General features: G+C 42.7%; 1 protein-coding gene and 1 long non-coding RNA gene across 6 annotated transcripts; one reads left to right on the top strand and one right to left on the bottom strand.

The window, feature by feature from the left end:
* The first annotated feature begins 125 nt into the window (after positions 1-125).
* TRAPPC3L (trafficking protein particle complex subunit 3L) lies at positions 126-18,468 on the top strand. 4 transcript variants are annotated; one of them, XM_083608703.1, is made up of 6 exons: positions 126-1,354; positions 9,663-9,710; positions 10,169-10,266; positions 12,385-12,484; positions 14,459-14,638; positions 15,965-18,468. In XM_083608703.1, the coding sequence occupies exons 2-6, from the start codon at positions 9,708-9,710 to the stop codon at positions 16,082-16,084; spliced, it is 501 nt and encodes a 166-aa protein (XP_083464829.1). In that variant the 5' UTR covers positions 126-1,354; positions 9,663-9,707; the 3' UTR covers positions 16,085-18,468. The 4 variants fall into 4 exon arrangements, with proteins under 4 accessions (XP_083464829.1, XP_083464827.1, XP_083464828.1 ...); XM_083608701.1 differs by lacking the exon at positions 126-1,354 and adding an exon at positions 4,348-5,059; XM_083608700.1 differs by lacking the exon at positions 126-1,354 and adding an exon at positions 7,917-8,049.
* Positions 11,720-16,045, bottom strand: LOC310760352. 2 transcript variants are annotated; one of them, XR_014546912.1, is made up of 2 exons: positions 15,955-16,045; positions 11,720-12,458 (listed from the first exon to the last, which is right to left on the bottom strand). It is a non-coding gene; the product is annotated as an uncharacterized lncRNA (long non-coding RNA). The 2 variants fall into 2 exon arrangements; XR_014546913.1 differs by lacking the exon at positions 15,955-16,045 and adding an exon at positions 13,605-13,695.
* Positions 18,469-19,274: the final 806 nt, after the last annotated feature.

Below are 19,274 nucleotides of genomic sequence, written 5' to 3'. Positions count from 1 at the left end.
CCTGGCAAGGAAATCCGTGACTCTGGCCGACGATTGGTCGCGCCTGCCGCCGAGGCGCGCAGGCCCGGTTCTTTTCTCACGGCTGCCTCTTCGCCTTGAAAGCAAGCGCGTTGCTTCCCGAGACCCTGGCTAGCCGGCAACGGCTGCCGAGAAAGAAGCGGGGGCTTCTCTTCCGCTTCGAAGCGCTTTCAGTATTTGTTTCTGTTGGTCATGCGGAGAAGGGAATCTGGGGTCTCCACGGGTTGCAACAGCTCCGTAAAGTCCTGCAGGGATAACGGGGAATGGAAGGGAAACACAGAATAGCAGCGCGGCGGCGCTTGCTCCCGAGAAAGTGCATGTAGGATTGCAGCCCGCACATTGCAATCCCACGGATCTCTGCCCAGAAATAAGTCCTTTGAGTTTAGCGAGACTTGATGTCAGGTTAATGTGTGTTAGGACCGCAGCTTTAATTTCTATTCCCACCTCCAAAGCCCCATGTGGCACCAGTCCTAACGCTTTCCTGTTGTTATAAGACTGCATAGAAAGAGGGAGGAAGCGTTTTTAAAAGCCAGGAAAAGGGGGTAAATTAATTGAGGAGGGAAAGCAAAAATGAGGCAGCGATAGGAGTCTCTCAAAATGAGGTGAGCCCCTGGACCACAGGTTCCTCACCTGTGATACAGAACAGGGCAGGTTTTTAGGCTTGTGGATGCACGTCAGATGACTGGGAATGTTGAGAAATAGGAGTAAGAAGCAGGCTGTAGGTATGTGCTGCCAGCTTAATATTGGAGGCATTCTTGACATGCATGCAAAAAAATAGCGGAAGATTGTAAATTCAGACTAGTAATTCATAACACTGTAAGGGCATATTTTCCTTTCCCATCCCCTAATGTTTTTATAATGGAGGAGGAAGTAAACAGCAGGTAGAAGTACTCCATAGTAGCCAGCTGGCACTACAAAGCAAAAAGAAAGAGATGATTCAGCTGTCCGGTGACATGGTTATCCTCGATTCAACTCATTGATTTTCTGTTATTGCGAGATCCCTTAAAAGCTTAGCATTTAACAACCTAAAAATACTTCTAAAGGAAAAAAACAGAGCCATTGCATTGCTTCTTTTAAATCTAGACATATTTTCTCAAGGATACAGTTGCTGGTGAATGTACACAAGAAATAAATACTGTATGTATATATATATATAAATCCGGGACTGCATATCCTAAAACAGATATGCCAAATCCCACAATGAAGATCTGCACGCAGAAGATGATGGTTCAACTGGTAGCAACAGAGCGCAGTAACAAATAGTGAAAAGAAGTCAGCCTTTTCCAGGAAAAGCTATATTTCAAAACAACATGAATTGAATTTCCCAGAATCTTTGGTAGTATTCTCTTGTTCATTTCCAGTTACATTGGCAGGAGAAGGGGTGATCTATCTGTAGCATCTAACAAAAAGGTTTTAAGATTTACTATAAAATAAAGGGATTGTATTGAAAGGGTGAATAAACTGTTGTCTTCTTAAAATTTAATATCTTGCTTGAAACACTTTATTTGAAACTGCATAGGTAAAAAATAAAAAAGGTAAAGGACCCCTGGATGGTTAAGTCCAGTCAAAGGCAATTTGGGTTGTGGTACTCATCTCGCTTTCAGGCCGAGGGAGCAGGCGTTTGTCCGCAGACAGCTTTCCAGGTCATGTGGCCAGCATGACTAAGCTGCTTCTGGCGCAACGGAACACCGTGACGGAAGCCAAAGTCCATACAGAATAGCTGATCCCCCAAAACTTTGAACAACCATCACCCTTTGGAATTGACAGAGAACCAAATTTAAAATGAAGTTCTCATTATACAGCCATTAACATTTGGATTCAAACACTTGCCTCAGTCGACAGATTTCATATTACACCAAAGAGCAGCAAATAGTTGATCCATTTATTATGTTTTTGCTATGAGAACTATTCAGATTTTCTTCCTTAGGCACCCAAGTGCCTTGTCTTTTGCCAATTCTGAAAGCAGATGAGTTTTCTAAGATAATTTATTATACTCCACATTTCATTCAAAAAGCCTAAGGCTGTAATTCTATGAACATTTGCTCAGGATGGGATATTCCATTAAACTCAGAATGGCCAAATTGTAATTGGAGAGAGTTGTAAAGCATATGGAAAAGGTCTGATGGAGCTATAACAAAACATTTAACAAAGGCAGAAGGGACATGAGATGCATTTGTGAAATCTCCAGCTGTGCGTAACTAATTAACTCAACTACAATTATCTTTCTTCATCCTATCATTCTTTTTGTGGTGTTCACACCCAGCCAAGATACTTTATAAATATACATTCATTTGAAGCATTTCTGTACTATCCTTCAGCAGATTCTGTGGAATAGCTTATGAAACACATAATAAAGCACACACGCGACTGGGAATATAAAAACTGCAAAAAAATTTTGATAAACCTGGTGCCAGGCAGGCCTCTTTGAGGAAGGAATTCCACAGAGGGAGCATTCTCCATTCGGTCACCACTAGCCTTGTCTCAGGTAACTGGGGACCTGTAGGAGATATTCCAAAGATTAAGTTAAACCTCATCACTTTGAATTGTTCTTAGAAATGGGGCAGGTGCCAGCACAGCTGAGTTGTGTTCCCACTGACCAGCCCCAGTCAATGGTCTGGCAACTGTATCGTGAACTAGCTATGTGAGGCTACCCTTTGACTTGGTACAGAAGCTCTAGCTGGTGCAGAATGAAGCAGCTAGACTGTTGATGGGGACAGGTGGCCAAAAGCATTTGACACCTCTACTGAAACATCTGCTGCCTTCCCATATGCTGTTTCAGAGTTCTTGTATTGATATACAAAGCTCTGGACAACTTGGGTCCAGGATACCTTGAAGACCTCCAGAGCCCTTATGTCCCAGCTGGTAATCAGTATCTTCTGGAGGAGCCCTGTTCGTTTCCCCTCATGTTACAGAATCCCTATTTGGGCATTTGGAATTTCTGGTTCCATGCTGTGGAATATTCCATGTACTTCCATAATAAGAGATTTGGCAGGAAGAGGAAGATTTTGGAGAAGATTTGCCCTCGGTAGAACTTGTTTCTGAGATTTTAGCGTCTCTATCCCATCGTACCACCGCATGCATTATTTAATTGTTTTTCTTTAAGCCTCAGTCATATTCTGCTCCTCCATTGATTTTGTCTGAAGCAAGGATTGTTTGTTTTTTCTCCTTAAGTGAGCTTTGGAATGAGCAAAGCCTTTCCATGCTTTAATTTTTAACTTAGAAAACGCATTAGTGAAGAAATGGAGATCAAGATGACAGTGGAACATCAATACAGTTGAGATATAGGAAATTTGGACAGCCAATAATGAAAGTCTGTGTGGCAGTGGTGGTGCACTGCCAGCTTGCTAAGACCATGTGATCATCAATAAGCAGATAAATTGCATCCAGCATCAAAGAGGCCATGTATGGGGGCGGGAGCGAGGCAGATGTAGCAGTAATGTTTTTACTGACTCATGTATTCATGCTATTTAAGAAGTAGATCTTGCTGGGTTTCATGTTTGTTTGCTCCCAAGAACGTATACATAGGATTGCAGCCTTTTATCCTTTCAGATGTAGCAACCCCTCCCCCTCTGTATTATAAACCTGCTGCTCAGTCCTATTTGTATTAACTCAGAGGTAAGTTTCACTTTGTTCGAAGGATTTTGTTCCAAGTAAACAAACAGTAAAACCCATTGAACTCAGTGGGAATTGATCACTGATTCAGCATACACATTGAAAATCAATCATCTTGCATTTACTTACCGATCATTTATCTGCTTGCATAAAAATTGTAATTTTGGATAGAAACTGGGACATAATTATTTTTAAAAATCAAGTGCACATGCTAGCCTGTGTTGCAAAACACAGGTACAAAATTGTTATGCTGTGCGATTTTATGACTGTTTACCCAGAAACATTCTACTTGGCAAATGTGCTTAGGATGACTGTGGACCACTTGTGATGCTGTAGAAGCTGTTGGCAGCTGAATGGATATAAATGAGGACCAAGGAAAAGGCCCTATTAACCAGCAAATCTTTTCTGTGAACCGCCCTGAGCCCTGTGGGTATAGGGCAGTATATAAATTCAATAATAATAAAATAATAAAACGCAGGGGGTCATGCCGTTCAGCATTGCCCGGTTTCTTCTACTTGGAGGAGGTGAACTGCTGAATAATACAGGTAGGTGATCATCTGGCAGCAAGATGCTATGGAGTGATAATAAGGCAAGCTCACTTGCTGAGTGGGATTGTGGCTTGAAAACTAATAACACATCGTTGCTGATATCCATGGTTGAAAGCTGACCTAGGTCTAGTGGTGGACCTAACAAAATCTGGTGGAGTCTGTACTCAGAAGCCGGAGAACATAGCATGGCTAAAGCAGGTTGGTGCTTATGGTTGAAGTTCATTTTCGGAAGCCAGACAACAGAAGCCAGTGGATATTTGTGGACTGAAGCCAGGACATGGATGTGAATGAATGGAGTGTGTGTGATGAATGGATGTGTCCACTGGTGTTCTTCACAGATGTCAGCTGGCATATGTTTGTATGAGAGAATTCCCATTTGAATGCTGTTGAGATGAAATGAGTGTGTGTAGGTATGTGAATATCATGTGTGAGAGGTGGACTATGGCTATGCCAAATAACCAGCTTTATATATTTCTGGCATATTTAGACCTCTGAATGTTCTGGTCTTGCTTGTCATGCAGTGAGATCAGCTATTATGCATGTGATTTGCAATCTCTCTGCTTTAATGGATCAGTTCCTGATCTGAGTCAGGTTGTTCTCTGAAGCAGGCTTGATTTCTTGCCAGATTTCTCTTGGAAGATTTGAATCACATAAGAGGAGGAGCAGAAGAAGAAATGTGGCACCCAGAGCTCTTTTACTTTCAGAGAGTAGTAAAGGGTGGTTGTTGTTTTAATAGCCAGGATAAAGAAAGGAATCCAGTAATGGGAAAGGAAAATGCTTTTTGAAGAAGAAAGGATATAAACAGGGAATCGCATCCTCTCTACTACTGCCCAGGAAAAATGTCACGGCCAGCAAACAGAAGACCAGAGAACCCCAAAATAGTAAGTCTTATTTGGACAGGTAAATGCTACCAAATATAAAACTTTCCCTTTTAAATTAATGTGCTGCTCTGTTTAATACGAACATGTTTTGCAAGCTAGGACATATAGCTAAGAATTTCAACATGTTTAGGGATATAGATTGCATTTTCATCTTTTGTTTTGAAATGAGAACCCAGGAGGGAGCATTTTAGTTGTAAAGATTCAGAAAAGGGCAGCCAGAACCATCAAAGAACTGGAACAGCTCCCCTGGGAGGAGAGGTTACACTGTTCGACCCTTGCTAGTTTGCTTTAGGGAAAAAGCGAGTAAAGGCTTTTTCTCCCTCATTCATGATACTAGAATCCAGATTATTCAATGAAGGTAAATGGTGGGATATTCAGGACAAATGGAAATACTTATTTGCACAGTGTATAGAGATTTGCTGTCACAAGATTGGTGTTAGCCTCTTTTAATGTCAAGTCATGGAGTTCTTATCATTGTGTAAGGTGTTGGTGGTATATCTGTGACTGAACAGTTCAACATTCTCGTGGTTGAATTATTTAAGTTTTTCTGTTCATAAGATGATTATATTTATTATTTCTTCTAAAACAAAGATGCTTTAAAAAGAAGGAACTACTTCACTCCATTCATGGCTGTCGGTGATGGGCACCAATTTGGATGGCTTTAAAAGAGGATTAGATAAATTTGTGGAGGGTAGGTCTATCTGTGGCTACTGGAAATGTTTCTTTCCTTTTTTTGTGGGCTTCCTATAGGCATCGGATTGGCCTCTATAGGAAACAGAATGATGTTTGGCCTGACCCGTGTTCTTATTTGTGGCCTGAGAGCAATTTTCAGTGCTTGTTGTAGTTATTATGATGATTTCCAACAAGATCACATTTTTTGGAAGACCCATGAAACCTTTGGCACCTTCTGCACTATGCATTTGAAACAGTATCTTGCCACTTTAAGCAGCCATAGCCTTCCCCCAAAGAAGCATTGTAGTTTGTTAAGGGTGCTGAGAGTTCTTAGGAGACCCCCTTATTCACTGAGCTACAATTCTCAGAACAGTTTCAACAGCCAATCCCTCTTCCCAGTTAACTCTGGGAAATCTAACTTTTTCCATAAGGTGTTGTCTGGTGCTGCTGGTACACCACATCTTTAGGAAATGGAGGAAGGGATGTCACCTTTCACTCCACATATCAGCAGTATCACATAAGCACCCCACCGTTCCTCTAAAGTAGTGGTTTTCAGGCCTTTTGGGTTGAGAAACCCTGTAATATATCATCCTACAGAACTCTTAATCCCCCTCCTTGAGCAACCTACACACCTACAAAGCCAGGGGAGGGGGAAATCGGTGCAACAACATGCAATAATTTATTTAGCCATTACAAAGGTGCAAGAGAGGAAAGTGAAGTCCCTGAGGGTGGGACAGAATTGTACAGAATTTTACAGCAGGGCTGGCCCACCCATGAGGAAGGCGAGGATACTGCCTCAGGGGACAGGACTCACAGGGGCAGCAGATCCTAATGTAGAACTTTATCTCCCCCCCCCCCGCCCTTGTTCCTAACTTAGATCTTCACTCATCTCTTCTTCCCTGGTGGGGGGCAGGGTACAATTGTGTGGTTTGCCTCAGGCGCTAAAATGTATTGGGCCAGTCCTGCTCCTGGGGAATATATTTGGAAATTAAGGATTCAACTTCAGTTGGTTAATTCATGGCTAAGTAGGAATTTGAACTCAAACCTTACAGACACAATCCGTTCTTTCTCTCTCTCTCTCTCTCTCTCTCTCTCTCTCTCTGTGTGTGTGTGTGTGTGTGTGTGTCATTAGAGTGTTGCAGCCAGACAGAAATAGAAAATCAAGTTAAACATTCTGCCTTTCTACTTTTTTCCCCATGCTGGCACCTGTTTGTAAGCTCCTTAAAAGTTTATAATTCACTGAACTAACGGTCAGGGGTCCCTTTACCTTTACCTTTAAGATAAATTGATTTCTTAAAGGAAATGAGTTGGTTTTGTAAGATATTCTATGCTTCTCAAAGTGACATCAAAAAGACTAGACTTCAAACCTGTTCTGTGTCTATATATGAATGAGTCAGGAATATTTTTTCTTCAAATGATACTGCAATTTTTGTCCATTCACCACCACCACATACAAGCACCCTTCCTTTCTCGCTCTCCTAATTCTGATCATCTATTAAAGATTTCCCTTTTTGGCCACTAGATGGCACAACAGTTAATAGCAGCGCCACCAGTTTTATTGTTCCAGAAATGAATTTCTGATCACTTGAATCAATTTCTTTCCCCAAACACTGAATACTCTTACTGGATTATAGTCCCCCAGAGGCTAATATGCAATTAACATACAGTTGAGCAAGTCTTACTTGACACCAAGGAATCGAAAGAATTGATTCCAAACATTTGACTTGTATGCAATTCCAAGCTGCTTTTATTCCTTAAAAAAAGAAAGAAGTTCATATGCAGTTGCATTGTGGAGTCTAGGAGTGTAAGGCATTATATAGAAGTTTGCCAGACATAATTTCCCCCTGTGCTTGTTTGATTCACCTCTGTGTAAATTTCAGAATATCCACGGGCTCTGTATAGGCCGCTTAACTTGGAATAATAATAATAATAATAATCCTATAATAATTTATTATGTATACCCCGCCCATCTGGCTGGGTTTCCCCAGATACTCTCAGCAGCTTCCAACAAAATATTAAAACATTAAGACCCTCAAACATTAAAAACTTCTCTGTACAGGGCTGGCTTTGGATGTCTTCTAAAAGTCAAATAGATGTTTATTTCATTGACATCTGATGGGAGGGCATTCCACAGGGCGGGCGCCACTATCAAGAAGGCCCTATGCCTTGTTTCCTGTAACCTCACTTCTCGCAGGGAGGGAACTGCCAGAAGGCCTTCGGCACTGGACCTCATGAACTTCTTTCTTTTTTTAACTGAACGATGGGGGTGGGAGATGCTCCTTCAGGTATACAGGACCAAGACTCGATGGGACTTGCTTGTGAGTAGATGTGCATAGGATTGTGCTGTACAGTGATAGTTTCAGTGGCTATTTGTGTTTGCCAGGAGCCTGCCAGGAGCATTTGGGTGTAACTACAGGTGACACTTGGGACGCGGGTGGCGCTGTGGATTAAACCACAGAGCCTAGGACTTGCCAATCAGAAGGCTGGCGGTTTGAATCCCCGCAACGGGGTGAGCTCCCGTTGTTCGGTCCCTGCTCCTGCCAACCTAGCAGTTCGAAAGCATGTCAAAGTTCAAGTAGATAAATAGGTACCACTCTGGCGGGAAGGTAAACGGCATTTCCGTGTGCTGCTCTGGTTCGCCACATGACCCGGAAGCTGTATGCCGGCTCCCTCGGCCAATAAAGTGAGATGAGCGCCACAACCCCAGAGTCGGTCACGACTGGACCTAATGGTCAGGGGTCCCTTTACCTTTATCTTACAGGTGACACTTAACTGTGTCACTTGTAATATGCCATATTTTCTTTACCTTTTCCTTTACTTAATTGCAGGTATGTGACAAGGCAAGGGGCTATTTTATTTTATTAGCACTGCAACCCTGGGGAGGCCATTCTACTGCGATTGCAATGAAAATCAGGACTCAGTTCTTTGCACATCACTTGCAAGGCACTGTGTTGGGATTTGTCCTCAGTTCCTGCAGAGTCGATGCGAAGCCCAGTGGGCCTCCCAAGAGTCTCATGAAAATAAAGGATATGAGATGGCTTAGCCTCCTCTACACGATGGTGGGGCTCCCTTGACAGACACGTCAAGGTCGAAAGGGGTCCTTCAAGGTAGAAAGGCTGAATGCTGTGGCTATAGGCAGGGATGAGGAATCTCCAGCCTGCAAGCATATTCGGACCCACCAGTCCTCCTGGTTTGACTCACCAGTGAGGAGTGGGGCAGGTAAAGAACTGCCTTGGCTGAAATGGGCTTACAGGCACCCCGATTAGCTTTTTGCTGGAGCTTGAGATGCCCCCACAATGCTATCTGCACAAAGAGCTTCTCTGTGAGGTCTTGCAACATAGTAAAGGATAGGAGGGTCCACTGAGTATTCAAGCTGTGCAACTCCCTTGCATTTCAAGGGCACAAGTGTAGGAGCCCTTTGTGAGTGCTTGGCTAGTTTTCACTAAGGCTACCATCTTAGGCACACAGACTTGGATGGAGGCCTCACTGAACTTGCTTTGGAACAAACATGCAAGTCACTGGCAGAAATTTCCAGAGCTGTGCTGTGTGAGTTTTTGTGGTCCTGAAGTGTACTTTAAGGCTGTGATGTGCCCTCTAGAGACTTTGTGAGCACACAGCGATTCCTGCTCTCTTCTGGTTTCATAGAAATTTCACAACATAGTGGAGTTTTGAAATGCAGTTGCTTGTTCATTGGGAGAGTGGAAAGGTGTGCTTCTGGAGACATTGCAAAAGAAACCATTTGTGCGCTTGTTATTACTCACCTGATTCAGGGTGAATTATTTCCTTTCTAGTTCTAAACAGCTTTTGCATTTCATTCCATCACATTTCCCCCCTCCTCGCTTTCTATCTTTCAAACAAAGCAATTTACAGGAATGTGTGACTTTATTGTTCTTCCCCCTCTCTCTTTTATATGCTTCTCTTTGTGTTCTAGGACTGGCATTTACCCACCGTTTCATCCTCTGCATCAGCACATCATATGGTATGCTGAAAGACTTCTGCATCTACCCTATAATATATCTCCCTGGGAAACTGGGATTTTTTGAGAGTTCGTATTGGGCATGGTCAGGGCCAGCCCAAGGCATTTTGGCACCTGAGGTCAGAAGAAGGGGTCAGAGAAGATCTACACGAGGAACAAAGGGGGAAGAAGGATAGACATTGGGATCTACTGCTCCAGTGGATCCAGCCGCCTGAGGCGGTTGCCTCACCTTGCCTTGTGGATGGGCTGACCCTGGGCATGGTCAATATGGCACTGTTTTGCTAGTTTTTGGACAGTGCAGGCAATTATGTAATTGTGCAGCACATCCTGAGTTCACTGCCTTTTCGTTAGACAGGATATTTACAGAAAAGCTTAGGGGTGGGGTAGGATAATTTGTTTCCTCCTAATTCAGTATGTTTAATAAGCCATGACCATCGCTTTGTATCTCCCTTAATTGGCAGAGCAGAGAGCTTTTTGTACTCACTTACGGTGCTTTGGTGGCTCAGCTGTGTAAGGATTACGAAAAGGATGAAGATGTGAACAAATATTTGGACAGCATGTAAGTAGCCAGCACAGGTTCAAACACGGTTGCATATCAGCTTAGCAGGCAATGATATACATTTAACATTGCTTTCCGCATATCGGGATCTGTCTGGGGAAAAAAATCTAAATCCAGGAGATTGGTGGAACTTCTGGAGGGACTGTTTATCCACACAAGATTTGGTTTGTTATTCCACCCCTTTCTAGGACAATTATCCAATCTCTTTTCTAGCCCCTGGAGGTCTGGCAAGATAAGTGATGGGAAATGGCACTGTAATGTATGGGACAGATGCCATTGACTGGCATTGTCCTCTAAAATTCCATGGGAAGGTTGGCTCTCAAGATGAAGCCAGTATTTTCTCAGGGAGCTTTCAACTGATGGGGATGATGATCCCCTCGATGGCCTTTTTGACAGCAGGTTAAGGTTACCAGATTTTTTTCAATGAATCCGGGGACACTTTTCAACTTCAATAGGAATGATAGGATTTTGTCAGGGGATTGATTTGTAAATCCAGGGACTGTCCCCGGGAAATGGGGATGTCTGGTAACCTAACAGCAGGTTCTGCAGCTACAAGTGGGACTTTGCTGATCCAGACATGTCTTCTTTGAGTATATTCCATTTCATCCATCTCCCAGTTCCCACCCAGTTTTGGGGTCCTTCCCCACCCCCCCAGCAGTCAGTCAGCATGCAGTGACCACTGAGCTCATCAGCCTTCATCAGTCTCATTGTGGCAGTGGGAGAAGGCTGTATTGCAATGCTGAAATGGGCATTTAGCATCCCTGGAAATAAACAAATATTGCATGACTTTGAACTTCCGCCTACAAGAAATGTTTGTGTTATATCAATTTACTTGGCTATTATAGTCTGTTTTGGCTTTGTGTCATATGCTCTCATCCTATATTACTTAAATGCTTTCCCATTAACTGCAGTTGGTTTTCCGGTAAAGCTGATTGTGAATTGTAACTAAGATTAAGAGAGAGAGAGTTTAATGGAACTTTTTTCCGAATTCATTTAAACTTCAAATGGATCTGTTAAAAAGTTCCATTAAATGCTATCTCTTCCATTTTAAATTTTAAAGCCTTTCAAGCTGGCAAAAGCAATATGTTGATTCATTCAAGTCCCTTATACTTGGAAATTCCTTGGCAGCAGCAGCTGGTAACAGTTTTATTTGGTAGGGCTGCATTTTTTAACCTTTCTGTTTTCGCCACAGTAAGACTTAGACAGCACGTATGCAAGGAAGTGTGCCTTTACACGTGTGCAGAGTGCCATTGTCTCCTCTCTAAAAAAGCAACCCACCAATTATTCTCTGTACTTCTATGGACTTGATCGACTTTGTTCTACCCAGCAGCTGCTGCAGCTTTTTCTGAGTGAATGCAGGAAAATGGTTAATACCAAGTTTACTGCAACATATACACAAGCCACCCACTATTTCTCTTCCCAATTTCCTATTTTTTTAAAAAGTACAAAATGATTAAGTAAAAACAGATATTTATTATAGAAAAATATTCATTGTTGCTTGCTTGCTTGCTCTCTTCCTCTCTATCAAGGTCACAAAACAAATGTTAAACCAGGCTTCCTCAAACTCAGCCCCCCAGATGTTTTGAGACTACAGTTCCCATCATCCCTGACCACTGATCCTGCTAGCTAGGGATCATGGGAGTTGTAGGCCAAAAACATCTGGAGGGCCGAGTTTGAGGAAGCCTGTGTTAAACTAACAAACAAAAATGGATTCAAAGTAGAAAACACTCCCTGTTGTTTCTCTGGCCTTCAGGGAAACAGCTCCAACCGTGATCAGAACCAGTGTATGACTTTGGTGGCTAATGCTGTTCCTGAATCAGTTCTAACTCCACTCATCTCTTCTGTAGTGGCTGTACTGCACAGGCCTCATAACAACAGAAGTAACAAGAGCTTTCTTACTAGGGTCGCCTTTCCAGCAACCCAATCAGTCACATGGTTTTTCTGCTTAGAGACACATGTGAGGAACCTTGTCAGCAGAGCTATACCTTTGGGTTGGGAGCATCTGAGTGATTCAGAGATTTGGTTGGCTAGAGATCAGGAACTTGACCGAAAATGCCTCTGTAAGTTCAAAGAAGTATCAAATGTGCGCGACTGACTTTTTGTTCTCTCTTTCTTCAGGGGGTATAACATTGGCATCAGGTTAGTTGAAGACTTCTTGGCTCGCTCCTCTGTGAAGAAGTGCCGGAGTTATTCTGAAACGACAGACATAATTGCACAGGTATGCGCAGGTGCTGCCTCAACGAGGCAAGGCTACGTCCAAGTGTCCCTTTCTTAGCAAGGATGATCACAAGAATGATCTCCATTTTGGGGGGAGGGATCCAGTTACCAGGCATTGGCTGGCTGGGCAGGACAGAAGCACGCATCCACCCAATCTATCCACCACACACACACACGTAACCCGGTGCAAAAGAGGGTTTGGTTTGCAGTATTAGTGCCTTATGCAAATGGAGGTAACATGCTGGGTTTTTTTTTTTTTTTACTATAATACTGCCTCCTAATAAAATCCCATTAGCTGTCATGGGTTTTGAGGAAAGAAAATAGCTCATGTTTCCCTTGTAAAATTACAACACAGAGTTAGATGGAAACCTTGAATGAAACTGGGTGGTATTTTGAAGAAGATAGCGCAGCAGAGAAAGGAGTAGCAAAGGTCTAATGAAGGGCTCTTTGCTTAAATTTCTGAAAATGGCATTGCAGTAGTGGCACAATCAGAATCAATTTGTTGCTTCAAAGGGGCAAGCAAGGGAACTAATAAAAAGCAAATAATGTTACACAGATATGGATAGAAAAGTGCGCAAAGCCAACTTGTTCATGCGGTGCTTTAACGCTTTCATTTACTTATTTTAATAAAGTATAAGTAAACTGTTTCTTGGTTTTTTTTATTCAGTGGTGGAAATTTCACAAGTACTCTACTCCCATAGTAACATGCTATCCATATTTATAGTTTTAGTTAAAGGTCTAAAGCCTGTTTCTGGTTTTTCTTGAAGTGGGGGAGGGGGTGCCAGGATCAGCTGCTTTATTTGTAGTAGTCCCATTTTGCAGTCAAACTGAAAGGTACCCAATCACCAGTGTGTTGGTTTGGTTTAGTTAAAAAGATAAATAGATACGGTTTAATAATAATAAAAAAAGAATTCCCTGGATGCCTAGATTCAGGTTTGGGGCAAGTTCTATTTGGTGAGAGAGTCCCAGCAAAGATTTAAAACATGCAGCCAAAGTACAGCATGGAAATATAGGCTGTTAGACCTTTAAAATATCCCCTTCTAAGTTGCTTCCAAAATTCTCCACTTCCCTTAGCATAGAAAGAGACTACACTTTTGGTTAGTTAAAAACGGTTTACTTACAATCTCTTCAAAGGTCAGATTTGTGTGCTTTTCCATACAGCAGGAAGAAAAGACAGGCAGTATAACCTTGGTTCCAAAATGGTGTCTGTTCCTAAATTATTTGTATAGAAACACAATGATAACTTGGTTCAGCCATGCAGTCCAAGCTTGGGCATCCAGCTTAAACTTCCTTACTGGTAGGTAGTGCTATTTTTCTAGAAAAAGAGGTGCTGAAACTCACCATGAATACCTCCCTCGTTTTCTTAGAATGACAATGGCGCCCTATATTCATTCAGTACCCCTACTGCAGATTGGAATGCAATCCAGGCCTACAATGGGCACAATCTTTCCCATCTTATTATGGTTATGAAAATGAGGTGATAAGCCCATATAAAGTCACAAGATGCCCAGTGTGAAACTGAGCACGCTGTAAGCAAAAACAAACAAACCATTTTTACATACCTGTTAACTGGTATTAAAACTGATGTAGCTTTGGAGGAGATGGAAAGGGGCCGTGTAATCAAGTGACTGCAAAAAGGGAAATCAATTGTGGTGATCATATATCCATCAAATGCAGGAGATCAATTTTTGCATTTGAAATTTGTGAAAACTCTTCTACAGTTAAGTAGATTTCAAACCTGATTTCTTGCTGACTACAAACAAATGTTCATCTGGGCTTGTCTTAAGCCAGGAAAGGAAACCTATCATTTCTGGCTAATAGTCAGGGATGATGGGAATTGCAGTCAAGCAGCATGTGGAAGGCCACAGGTTCCCCATCCCTGTCTTAAGCTAACAAACTTTTCTTTGGTAACCATTTCCATCTGAAAACCTGGAGACAGTGTTGATGGGATTCATGTTCTCCTCTTCATTTCCAGGTTGCTTTTAAGATGTACCTGGGTGTTGTGCCAACTGTGACTTGCAGTAATTCCACAAGGTTCTCCCTCGTTCTGGAGAAGAACCCCTTGGTGGACTTTTTGGAAGAGCTGCCGGCGGGGAGATCTTCACTTTGCTATTGCAGTCTCTTGTGCGGGGCCATAAGAGGGGCGCTAGAAATGGTAAGCAGCCGACAGCTGCTTTGGCCTCCTCTGCTGCTGTTGCAATTATTAAAACTAATAGGGCTTATCCGCACTTCTGCTTATCCCATGCCCAGAAAGCATGGGTCTGAGTGGTTTTCCCCTTGCCCAGTTCCTTTTCCAGGGAAAACCCATTCTTTAGTGCTAAATTAGAGCAAACATCAGTCTGGAGAAAACACAAATTGCCCTTTGCTCCAAAACAGCGCTAAAGAGCAGTTTTCCCTAGGGGAAAGCAGCGGGGCAAGAGGGGGATAAACTGTTAGTTACTTGCCACCCAAAAGGTCTCCAGGTGAGTTACATTTAAAATATACACCCACCCAAACAAACACCCACCTACATTCTATCATAAGGGGTGGGATCTGAGCCTGTCTTGTGGCAGCAATGCAAGCCCTGGCTGACCCGTTCAAGAAGGGCAGAGTTACATTGCAGTAATTGTCTTGCCCTTGGGTAGGCCATTAGGAAATGAAACTGGCCCCAAGGGCAGCTACCAGGATCTGCACAAATCTGAAAGCGAAAGCTGGAGAAAACAGAACTGTGTTTGCTGTGTTTTCCAAACCGATTGTTTTGTGGAAGCTGCATTGTGCTGCTTAAAAAAAAAAAGTTTGTTTATTTAGATAAGTGCTAATGGACTTGTGCGCAGCTGTGTCAGTTAATGCATTCTTCTTTAAAAAAATAAATCAAAAAGTAGGCTAGCTGTGCCTGTCTGTACAGAAAAGGGGAAGGTCACAATCTCAAAGAATGGGCACATCTACATTTGGGGGTCCCTTTTCAGTAGAATTGACCTGAGCATTGGAAAGCACATAGAGCTGAAAGGGGAAAGACTGTCACTCTACATAATTTCACTTTGGGCTCTATCTGCTCTTCAGCACCTCGTGGCTAAGCAGGAAGTATGTGAGGGGCTCAGAGGCTTCATGGGCACCAGGCAAAGACCACAAGTGAATCACTGCATTCACAGGCATCATATTGGCAGCCCCTGGCCCCCAAGTTTCAAGGTGTCTTTTGCACAAAGAAAACACCTTTTCATTTCCTTTTTCAATCTTGCTGTAGCTTTAAAATAAGCTTGAGCTGTTGTGTTTTATTCTCCACTCTTTGTTTTTGACCTTTGTCAAGGTTTGTCAGCATTTCATTCTGCATTACATTTTATTACCCTTTTAATCGGCTGTTGTTGTTTTAAACTTGTTTGTTTTTATTCTATAAGCCCCACCCACCCATTATAGTGCACCCTCTTAATTAATTTTTTTAAACCCTGCAATGTGGAATAACAATAAGTTTTCTTTCACTTACTTAGTCAGACTTACTTATTTTCAGATACATCTGGCTGCTGAAGTTACTTTCATCCAAGACACTCTGAAGGGGGATGATGTGACAGAAATTGGAATTGCATTCTTAAAGAAGATTGAAACCAGGAAACACAAAAGAAATAAGTGAAGCCATATCTGAAGTAACTATGTGTGGACAGTTAATATTTTTGACCCTCTGTACCTGCCTAGAAAGATATTATTCCTGATCCAGAAAAGGCATTCGATACAGAATCATGGTGTGGATGGTGCCACTTCTGGATCAGGCCCAGCACTCCCAAATGTTTGCTATGCTGGGCATGAACTCTGCACCAACCCACAACCCAACATGGACATGAATGGTGCATGGTTCTCCCTCCTGGCTCAGCTGCAAATACGTCCAGGGTGTCTTGAGGGAATGGCTGCCTCTCCTGCATGCTTAGGTCATCCTTCTCCACATTCTTCAGCCAGGTAAAGTTAGATGGGTGGCTATGAGGCACAGGAACTGACTTAGCGATGGCATACTCACTGTGGAACTCCCTGCTTCAGAAGGCTTGGTAGCCTAGCTATTTCAGGCTTAAAGAGACTCATCAATGTAGTACTTGTTAGAAGTGTGGGCAAGATTTCTTTTTATTCTTCTGAAGGAGTTGGCTATTTCCCCAGAGTGTCTGGGGAAGCCCAGCCAGATGGGCGGGGTATAAATAATAAAATATTATTATTATTGGTCCATCTCTGCTTATTCTAGGAATTTCTGGTTCCCTGGTGCTACTATTTTAGTATTTTAGTCATCTGTTTCTCATCAACAATAGTGTTTTTGACAGAGCAGAAATATACATATTATACATATACATATACATATACATATACATATACATTCACTACTGCTGCTTCTGTGCCTTTGATGTTGCCTTTCTTATAATTTCTCAGCTGTTTTCTAACTGGCAGTATTCATATGGCTTATCCCAGCAAATTCAGGATCACATATTGAGTGGAATGATAGGCCAATACATAACTGATCAGATGCAGCAACATGACAATGTCACTGAGAATGAATGAAGGCAATTGAGAATGAGAAGCGGTGCTCCCTGGCAGTAGTCACGTGATCAACCCTAGCCCCCTCCCCCCTTTCATATCACAGAATGAACCAGATGATGTTATTTAAGGGAAATGGAAGAAGCCAATTTAGAGTTCAGGCGATGCTTCCTGAAATGGTGAACTTTTTTCATAGCAGCCACTGAAAAACTGCTGAAAGGGAGGGGATTTCCAGTATTGCTGAATGCTCCCCTTTGGGGGAGTTTCCTTTTCCTTTTCCGTGCCAGAGAGTATTACTATAGGTCACTGCTTTCTCTGGATGTCAACAACCGATCATGCCTGCACAGATGAAACCCAAATGCCACTGGTTTTCAGATTTGGGGGAGGCAGAAGGATGCTGTTCACGGTCACTTGGAAATCATCAAGCACAAAAGCAACCGTGCAGACTTGCCCAGGACCCGACTACCAACAAGAAGCATGTTCCTTCTCCCACTGCAGAAGCAACTGACTTCGGACTTCAGCTTTTTCTAGGAGGAAACAGATAACTTAAAGAACCTTATGAGTGAGGAAGAAGGAAATGCTTATAGGATTTGGGAAGAAATGGGCTAAGGGGTGCCTGAGACATGATTTGGATTGCACAAATAATGGGGTAAGACAAGGATTTTCCAGGCAGAAACATTTTGTGTTACACTGGTTAATTTATTAGAAGCAGGGTAACTGTACTACTCTTTTTGTGGCTGGAGAAGAATCCCAGACCAAACAGTTTTTCCCCATGATTCCAGTGGAAATACCCAAACACACGCTTCCTTTTGCAGGCCCCTTGGGAGCACAAGAGATCCAGTTGCTCCCCCCCCCATGTCCTTTTTTGTACTCCTTGACAGGCAAGGTGAAAGTTTCATTTGGGCAAGTAGCACAGTATCAGTCCACACACACTAACTCAATTCAGATGCCATTTTCCTCATTCTCTGAACCAGGGGTCTCCAACATGGTGCCCACATGTGCCAGTGGACATGATGCCCAGAAATATCAGTAAATATCCTCTCATAAAATCCACAACGCAAGAAAAATGTGTATCTTCCTGCTTAATTCCTGGCTCAGCATCTCTTACATTGAATGTGCCTTAAACATGCCCATTTGCTTTATGTGTTAAAACTGTAAACTGCCCTGATATTGCAGCAAAGAAATATGTTTATAAATAAAAATAAAATTTCACTGGATGCCAAAATTGGAACCCATCTTCCCATCCTTTCTGAACAGATTAGAGCCCCAAAGAGCTTTTCTGTGTGAATAAGTGTGGCAAATGTAGGTGTCTTTTTCCAGCTGGCGAGTGGCATGCTAATACCATTTTGTGTTCATGTCTCTTTTCCTGCTCTTTTGAATGTGGTAAACCATTTTGTGTTATGTCACGTCCCCATGATAGACATTTTGTGACTGGTGCCACAATGCTTTCTCAGTATTCCAAATGTGCCCACTGGCCTGAATTGTTTGGAAGATCAGAAACATGGCATAGAATCATAGAATCATAGAATCATAGAGTTGGAAGAGACCACAAGGGCCATCGAGTCCAACCCCCTGCCAAGCAGGAAACACCATCAGAGCACTCCTGACATATGGTTGTCAATCCTCTGCTTAAAGACCTCCAAAGAAGGAGACTCCACCACACTCCTTGGCAGCAAATTCCACTGTCGAACAGCTCTTACTGTCAGGAAGTTCTTCCTAATGTTTAGGTGGAATCTTCTTTCTTGTAGTTTGGATCCATTGCTCCGTGTCCGCTTCTCTGGAGCAGCAGAAAACAACCTTTCTCCCTCCTCTATGTGACATCCTTTTATATATTTGAACATGGCTATCATATCACCCCTTAACCTCCTCTCCAGGCTAAACATGCCCAGCTCCCTTAGCCGTTCCTCATAAGGCATCATTTCCAGGCCTTTGACCATTTTGGTTGCCCTCCTCTGGACACGTTCCAGTTTGTCAGTGTCCTTCTTGAACTGTGGTGCACAGAACTGGACACAGTACTCCAGGTGAGGTCTGACCAGAGCAGAATACAGTGGCACTATTACTTCCCTTGATCTAGATGCTATACTCCTATTGATGCAGCCCAGAATTGCATTGGCTTTTTTAGCTGCCGCGTCACACTGTTGGTTCATGTCAAGTTTGTGGTCAACCAAGACTCCTAGATCCTTTTCACATGTACTGCTCTCAAGCCAGGTGTCACCCATCTTGTATTTGTGCCTCTCATTTTTTTTGCCCAAGTGCAATACTTTACATTTCTCCCTGTTAAAATTCATCTTGTTTGTTTTGGCCCAGTT

The sequence above is a fragment of the Podarcis filfolensis genome (assembly GCF_964270895.1).
Source record: "Podarcis filfolensis genome assembly, chromosome: 3".
In the NCBI taxonomy this organism is placed as follows: Eukaryota; Metazoa; Chordata; class Lepidosauria; order Squamata; family Lacertidae; genus Podarcis; species Podarcis filfolensis.
Note: the sequence above shows the minus strand (reverse complement) of the source record. Positions and strands in the feature narration are given on the sequence as shown.